General features: G+C 39.1%; 1 protein-coding gene across 1 annotated transcript; it reads right to left on the bottom strand.

The window, feature by feature from the left end:
- Positions 1 to 731: 731 nt before the first annotated feature.
- LOC100144362 (transferrin) lies at positions 732 to 7,850 on the bottom strand. Its single transcript, NM_001122912.1, is given in 19 exon segments — positions 732 to 1,049; positions 1,718 to 1,910; positions 2,101 to 2,282; positions 2,387 to 2,454; positions 3,294 to 3,356; positions 3,359 to 3,415; positions 3,417 to 3,444; positions 3,848 to 4,012; positions 4,568 to 4,588; positions 4,680 to 4,776; positions 4,861 to 5,024; positions 5,111 to 5,264; positions 5,414 to 5,577; positions 6,272 to 6,327; positions 6,431 to 6,560; positions 6,846 to 7,037; positions 7,122 to 7,224; positions 7,591 to 7,739; positions 7,806 to 7,850. Coding segments are annotated over 19 exon segments (2,070 nt in total). The 5' UTR covers positions 7,846 to 7,850; the 3' UTR covers positions 732 to 1,005.
- Positions 7,851 to 8,624: the final 774 nt, after the last annotated feature.

Below are 8,624 nucleotides of genomic sequence, written 5' to 3'. Positions count from 1 at the left end.
TATTGTTCTTTTTGAGTAGTTTGATTAATGAATGAACTCAGTAGGGGTGGGATTATATAAGCTTGCTTCTTCCCACTCCTTTTCAAGCAATAAATCAAACTCTACTTATACTTTAATTAATTATCTCTATATTTAATTAAGCAAAGTTGATTTAAGTGACGTTTTTGTTCTGTTTTATTTTCTGTCTTTTTAATCTATGCATTTCATAATTTCTGTAATGAGTTTGATAAATATGTGTAAATTGTTTATTGCTTTGACTACGATGCTTGAAATAAATCAATAAATCAAATCAAATCAATTATACAGTACCATTGTTTTTGTTCAAAACGGCAGTGATTATTTAATTTTAAAGATGAGAGGGCAAAATATTACAAAAAATGTATGTCCTCTTTTATAAGTATAGAATTAGAAAGCAAACAAGCAATTAAGCAATAGGAATAAAAGTAGAATATATTTCATATCCCATGGGGAAAAATAGATGTTGATTGTCCATAAATTAACCCTTTAAAAAAAAACTGGTTTGATTTGACTTGAATAAAAAAAATTTAAAAAATCCCAAAATAGTTAAAAAGTAAGAGGCACTGGATTCTCCTATTAGTTTTTTCAATGGACAGTGGTCTAGATTTACTTTGTCACCTTAACTACTTTCTATGAAATATCATTTTTTTTAAACAACTGGTAATTTTCTGATAGTAAACAAGACAATTCACACAAAAATAGTAGTAAAAATTCTTTTATTTGATGAATGTTACATTTCTTTAGTACACAGGTTGATCTCATTGGGAAAGTGAAAATTTTTGTTTCAAGCAGCATTAGAGTAACTGCATGCAGAGGGAATAGCTATATTGATTTGAAGAATGTGGTCTATCTATGTCGTCTGCATTCATGAAAATGGATCCAGTTGTAGCACAAAACCTTAATTTGATTAAGTTGTAGTGTTGGAAGTGTCGGTAAGTATTTAAATCACTTAAATCCAGCTGAGCGTCTGCACCGTTCCCACTGCCTTTAGGTCTGCTGACAAGAGTGGAAAGTGCAAGATTTCTCCAGATCTGGAAGGAGAACAGAGCAGAGGTGATTTAGAATCCAGTGCAAAAGTGTGCATGATGGAGGGAAGTCACTAGCTTCATTTACATGGACAAAAGCTGTCGGAATAAACGCCTGACCAGAATAAAAATGCATCATGTAAACACACCGTGTTTGACCTGATCAGACTCAGTCCGGTCAAGATAGGTGGGTTATGCTGATTGTTGATCCGATTGTGGTGCATATTAAACAATTTGTTCTGATTGTGGGTCACTACTGGGCTGGCTTTTATGCCATGCATAGACGGTGTGGCGCTACAGAGAAGGATTCTGTTGTTGGCCACACAGATTTAGAAAATTATAAGCAAACAGTCACTTAATAATAAAAGCACGTTTAGAGGATCTATGCCACAGCTTTGTTTGTGAAACTCGCTATTTCTTATTCTACGGCCATTTCTGGTATTTTAGATAGTCCTGCGCATGTCAAAATGATTTATTCCGATCAAAAGTGTGGCATATGTAAATGTTTGAAATAATCGGATAAAGTTCTTAAGGGCTTATGTACACATTTCAATTCTAATCTGATCTTTGATACGATCACAGACATTTTGCACACGTAACCGCAGCTAGTGAAAAAAAAAACCATTTGACTCGTAATAAAACTGCCTACTTATTATTCTATGAGCAGCACAAACCTGAAGCTGTGTCACTGCATTTTCTGAGGGAGGTCATGGCCTCCATGTACCCAGATCCCAAAAACTGATCATAGCTTGTTCCAGCAGGAACCTCCTGGAGACACTTGGTAGAGTCCTTGAACAGGAGGTTGTTTCCATTCTGGGATTGGAAGAGCTTGAATGAAGGATCGCTTCCACTGGCTCCAAAGAAGGTCTGAGGAAAGAGAACAAACTGGTCTTAATCTAGACTCTGAAATGGCACATTGTCAAGTCATCATGTTTTTATTTAGTAAACCACATGTCCACGTCGCTAAAAATTTCATGTGGTAAAATTTGGGAAATGTGAATTTCTACAAACTGTTCCACAAAACCAAGCCATGGAAGCCTATAGGCTTGTTACTAACCTGTTGAACCTGGAGGACGCGCACAACGTCACTGCGGCTCTCTGGACGAGTCACTACTGCGTGTGCTGGCACAACCGCCAAATTACAACTGGCATATTCAGAGATTGGCACTGGACCCTTTCCAGGGCAGATCAGCTGGTAGTCATCAGATTTCAGACTGCGAGCCCAATCAGGACCGTTACCTTTGAGAACACAAAGACAGACAGTGCTTAGAAACATGTCATGGTTTAAAAAGGAAGCAGCAGAGAACAAAAGATGGAAAGACGTGTCAGTGTTTGCTTCTCACCGTCGGTGTTTTCACCAACAATCGTGTGCTTGATGAAGGCAACATCCCCTGCTCCCTCAGCCAGGCACCTGTCAACATTGGATGGAATTAAACATGGACTCACCGAGCAAGTTATGAGAACTCTACTGTGTTAATGAGCAAAAGAATGAGAAAACAGCATATTATTGCATGTTTTATCATCAACAAAGATCATATAACACTAGAATTTATACAATTTAAGACCCGCTACTATAAAAATCGTGTTTTTGTGTTTTTAACATATTCTTGTGGCATTTTTCTAATGATGGAGGAGATATATACAGAAAATTAAGCTCAAATGGCATCTCTGAGTATTTCTTTATTCAAATTGTTGTTAATCAGGAGCAGTCGAAGAAATTCAGTTTTTAAAAGAGCTCATTTGTCATGCACAAAAGACACTGGGTGGACTGCAAGCTCCCTGCTCTGAGCTCTCAGAATTGGGGAGGGGAAAAGGGGCGGGTTGCTCTGGGGCAACAATCCCACCCACAAGTCAGAGGCAAATTTTGAATGAAATACTGCCGCTTTGCAGAAACTATGTCCGAGAAAACAGCACCTTTTCTTTGATTTGGGCTAAAAAAAAATGGCATATTCATAATTTAAAATCTACTGGGAAAGCTTTCAAAAAAGCTCAAAAAAGGATTGGAGTGGATTTTCAGGTCTCCAAGCTGATACCAAAAAAAACCCAGTCAAATTTGGCTTTTGTACCTTTTAAGGCACAATTACAAACATCTCCCAAGTGACACATCTGTTTCTTTCCTTCAGCTTTACAGAAATTGCTACTGTAATATAAAAGAGGGTATGTCTTCTCAAACACATCAAAGATTATTGTCAGAAAAAATTGATCATAGCATTAACTTTTCACAAGATAAGTTATTTCTTTACAGCGTACCTAAAGGCTCCAGCATAACCGTAGTACTGCTCTTCGGGCCTGGCTTTGCACTTGGCCTCATCTCCGACAGCTTTGCCGCTGCCTTTACACAGAGTGCAGAATGAAGAGCTGGCTTCGGCTCCGGGGGCACAGCCACTGGGGAAGAACTTAGCTGAGGAAGGCAGAGGCTCAGTAAGACACTATTAAAAATGATAAATAATATCTTTAACCTCAATAATACTTCCTGTTTTTGTGTCTGTTTTTTTCTAAGGTCCGAACATTGTTGGCCTCATGACTCTCCTGCTTTTGTAAGGATTCTCCGACGTTCTTTAGACCTTCTAAAAGTCTCTACTGTTATTCATTTCTAGCTTTCTTTTTTATCTGAACACTGACAAAATGATTCACTTTTTAATGATATTCACTTGTTCAGACACAGACTGGTGCAAGATTTAAAAAATGAAACTGGTTTGGTGCCCACAGAAATTCTGAAATATATCAAGAGGGCAGTTTTATATCTTCTGAATCTGCTATGACATTTTGATCTTTGTGACCAAAAAAATTAAATAAAAACTTACTGAAATCGCAGTCTTTAGTCTGATCATAGATGCGGCCCATGGGGATGTTCCACCCAGCAGTTCTGCCAATGCCAGTGTGGCAAGACTTCTTTCCTTTAAGGTTTTCCCATGTCACTCCAGAGTCTTTCTTAACCACAGCCACAGCATAGTATGAAGAAGCTTGGCCTGAGAATGGGAATACCCCAAGACACAGAGTATAGATTGAGTCAGGCAAATGTACATGTTAAAAAACACAAACAGCAGAAGGCATGGCTTTAAATTGCAACAGTTTAGTTTGTATAGTCGGTATTCATTTGGGTACAGAGATTTGTGTTTGTTACAACTAATGCAGTGCTTGTGTAACTCACGATTAACTGTGATTATATATTTTCTTAGTCGGTTTTATTTATATTTACCTCAAAATAACAATTTTCCGATGATGTTTACCCAAAATGATGTATTTTCTCCAATTTGGGTCAACCTGGGGTAATTATATTGACATACAATAACTAACACCGAAGTAATAATAGTACTAATCGAATTAATAATACATTTTATTTAGAAAGCACCTTTTATAAAATCCAATTTACTATAGGAAGAGCTACCTTTTGCAGGATGAATTTCTACAGTGAAATGGTTCAAGTCTGGATTAAATAGTGCACCTCAGCATAGCCACATCAAATAGGCTAATCCTAAAAAGGGACTTTATTATTGAAAGAAGATTATAAATAGTTAGGGTACCTCCAGAGGAGCTGCACAACTCTGTGGGAGAGAAAAGGATCCAAAATGAATCAAGCAGGAAAGCTTAGATCAAAGAGTACAATGTGGCTTTTGTGCTATCTCCAAATCATACCTGCATCGTACTGCTCCACCATGGCTGGAACCAGACCACACTTTCCAGCTGTGTACACCTCTCCTCCATCCACTGCCATTGCATCTGCTTCTTTGCGCTGCAAAAGAAAGATTGTGTCGGCAAACTGGTGCCTCTAGATGGTGTAAACATTGGGAAACACTGATGTCACAAAAAGCGTCACCATAATTTTCTTTAAGCATTCTTCAACTGAAGGGGCATTTTGGCATTCGATGGCGGCTGTGTCATCAGTCACACTGTTGATGCTCCAGGTGTCACACTTTGCAGTTTCAGCGTGGCCCACGGCACACCATTTAATGGCATTGGAGTTTGTGCCGACGGTCTGCTCTGAAGAGGAAGAAACAAAATACAAAGGTGAAGTCTGTGTCAACAAGTGTTTGATGACTTTGTCCATGTCTTTTCCTTGTTTATACCTTTTTTGAGAGAACGGACAATGCTCATGTACTGAGCACCCAGGTACAGGAAGGAGTCTGTGTTTTGTGGCAGCTTCACCAGCCTCTGGGTTGAATCCTTGAACATCAGATTCTTTGAAGGAGCATAAGCTTCAGAGGAGAAGAGGTTGAAGTTCTGAGAAGACAATAGAGATAAAAAGCAATTTTAAACACTGAGAGACATTTGTATATTTTTGTTCTGCTTGGTTTAGTGCAAGTCTTTTGTCATTTCAAAAGACAGCATATAAGCTTTTTGAGGAGCTGTGCAAACAGTTCTTGATTTACCTGCACTGAGTTGAGGCTTGTCCAGATCAATTCAGCCAACTGTGGGTCCTTGCGGGTGACAATAGCATGAGCTGGAACTCTGGCCAAGTTGCATTTCTTGTAGTCATCAATTGGGGCTCTGGTGTTATCCCGGCACAGGAGCTCATATTTGGACTTCTCTTGATCTGAAGGAGGGACACGAACCCAAATCTTATTTTTTTAACGTAACTCTGAATCTATTTACAGCTTACAGCTTGTCTTAAGGTTATTTTCTTTATTAATAAAAGAATGGTGAGAATAGATTAATTCATTTTCTTCTGTTTCATCCCTTTTGGGGTCACGGGGCTGCTGGAGCCTATCCCGGCCACTTGTGGCCGAAGGCAGGGGACACCCTGGACAGGTCGCCAGTCTGTCGTAGGAACACATATTCACACATCCATTCACTCTCACACTTATGGACAATTTAGAGTGTCCAATTGACCTATAAAGCACGTTTTTGGACAGTGGGAGGAAGCTAGAAACTAGGAAGCTAGGAAGCCAGAGACCCTGGAGAGACCCCACACAGGCACAGGGAGAACATGCAAACTCCACACAGAAAGGTCCCCCGTTGATGTTCTGTTTCAGGTCCCCCAGCTGGGACTTGAACTGGGGGGCTTCTTGCTGTGAGACAAGAGCGCTAACCACTGCACCACTGTGCAGAATGATAGAGAATAGATAAAAGATTATATGAAAACAAATGCAACTTCAATAGCAATAAACTGTGCTGAAGACTCATATAATCCAGAACCTTGTGATTTCTTTTTCTCTATATTTTTTAAGTGTTTAGCTGCTGCAGAAAAAGTATTATTGTACGTGTTAGAATGAGTATTTGACACTGACCAGGTACGGTGAGATGTTTCACAAAAGCCACATCCCCGGCACCTTCAGCCAGACAGCTATAAAACAGAAAAGATGTTTCACACTTCACATGTGAAATGTCCCCAGTGTCCACAGTTTCTTCCACAGTGAAAGTGTCATGTGTGACAGGCTTTTACTGACTTGAAGGCTCCATTGTAGTCATAGTAAGGCTCCTTCTGGGATCTTGAACAGTCTCCTTTGCAGAGCTCACAAAGCTTGGAACCCCTTGTTGCCCCTGGGACACAGCTGGCCTGAAAGAAGGTGCTCACCTCTGCAGAAATAATGAATAAATGGAAAGATCTGAAAATACTTTGTTTTTTCAGGACAGTGAAACTCCAATTTGCATTCAATTTAGACACTTTGCACCCAAAAAAAAAGTTATATATATATAATGCATGGAAAATTCTTCCCTTTTTTACAGCATTAGAAACACATCCAAGCATGTGGGTTTTTTTTCTGTCTTCATCAGTGATCATACAAAGTCTCTATTCTGCTGTTTCCAAAGTACTCACTGGTGTCACTTTTGGCTTTCTGATGACTGTTTGGAACCACTCACCCTCTTCCACTGGTTTATCCTCAACGCCTGCCCACTGAATGATGTCCATGGACACCAAAGTCCCAATGGGAATGTTCCAGCCTGCAGATTTCCCCAATCCTGTGTGGCACGATTTCTTCCCTCTGAGATCTCTGATGCCAAATGTGGTTCCCTTCTTGGCAACAGCAACAGCGTAGTAACAGGTTTCTGATGCTGAATACATTAAAATAAATAAGTACATGGAAATGCCCTAGCTCAAGGTTAATTTTGTTGCTTACTGGTAACAAATAAACGTACAGGTGCCGTAGTCTTCAGCAATGATGGGGTGCAGGTCATAGTTGTTAAGACCAGCAGTGTAAACGTCTCCTCCATCCACAGTGATGGCATCTGCTTCACCAGCCTGTATGACAATGCACAACATTTCACTTCAACGCTTATGACAAATTGGTTTTCCAAGAAATACACTAGAAAGTGGCTTTTTTTGCAACTACATTACATATTACATTTGTTTTTATTCATTCTGTCAACTGAAGTATTGATAAAGATTTTGAAAGGAAAAATTTTATTCTGAAGATGCACTGATGAGTATATATTATTTCTACATTCCTTACTATATAATATAAAAAAGGATATTGTTTTTTTACTGCAAAACTCCAAATTAACTTTTTTATGAGCTCGTATAATAGATTGTTGAGAACATTTAAATTATAATAATAACAACAAGAATAACGTTATTAATGATAAAAATGACCCCAAAAAATCTCACCTTGATTGCAATGATACAGTCAAGGGTGCTTTCTTTCTTCACGCAGGAGAAGGCGGGAGATGCCGCTGCCAGATCTGAACATTTTCTGAATTCTTGGTCCGACTTTACGCACCATTTCACCTTCTGAGCAGGAACCGCGAGCGCAGCGGCTGCGTAAAAAAATCACAACGTTTAATTTAGTCGCAAAGAAATGAAGTGCAATTTTTGTTTCATACCAAGACATCCGAGCAGTGTCAAGAGGAGGAGAGGCTTCATGCTGAACGGTGGGTCTCTGGACCGCTGGAGCAGGGAGACTGGGAGGCAACTCTGGCTTTTATAGCAAACTGAGCCAAGAGATAAAATACCACAGTTTGCTCAGGTTTCCTAACGCACGGTGCGCGATTTTGTACTTTGGTGCGCTCAAGCACGAGGGCGCACGGAGAGATAAAAAAGCCTCTCCAAAATTTCCACATGTTGGAAAATCAGACACTCAACACAGTAAGGCTTTTGTTTGGAGGCTTTGGGGCAATTCACAAGAGCAGAAAACTATTACAAGGGGCATTTCCAGGCTCAGAGTTCCAGGAAAGCCACCAAAACACGCATATTTGTTAAATTTGACATGTTGATTTACCAATATAAGACAGTTGCAGGAGGAGCAATGCATGAAAGAAAGTGGGCACTTTTTGAGATTTGGGATGTTAACACAATGTCACATGAGAAGATTTAAAAAAAAAAAAGAATGCTGCATGGAAAGAAGTTATAAAACATTATTCAAGTGTCCAATGTTTCTAAAGAAAAAAACAACCAAATGTTTCTATACAATATATAACTACAAACCCTTTTCAATAGGGCAAAGTTCATGCAATTTCACATCAAAATTGCTTAAATATACAATGGAGAAAAGACAAACAAGTAAGGTCTGAATGATAGGATTGTCACTCCTCTGAATAAAAATATTTTCCAAGGTTTTCTTCATAAAACTGCATGTAATAGAACTGTCAACAAAATTGTGTTTCATTCATTCATTCATCTTCTAAACCCATTTTGTCCCTTTC

This window comes from Oryzias latipes, chromosome 17, assembly GCF_002234675.1.
Source record: "Oryzias latipes chromosome 17, ASM223467v1".
Classification (NCBI taxonomy): Eukaryota; Metazoa; Chordata; class Actinopteri; order Beloniformes; family Adrianichthyidae; genus Oryzias; species Oryzias latipes.
Note: the sequence above shows the minus strand (reverse complement) of the source record. Positions and strands in the feature narration are given on the sequence as shown.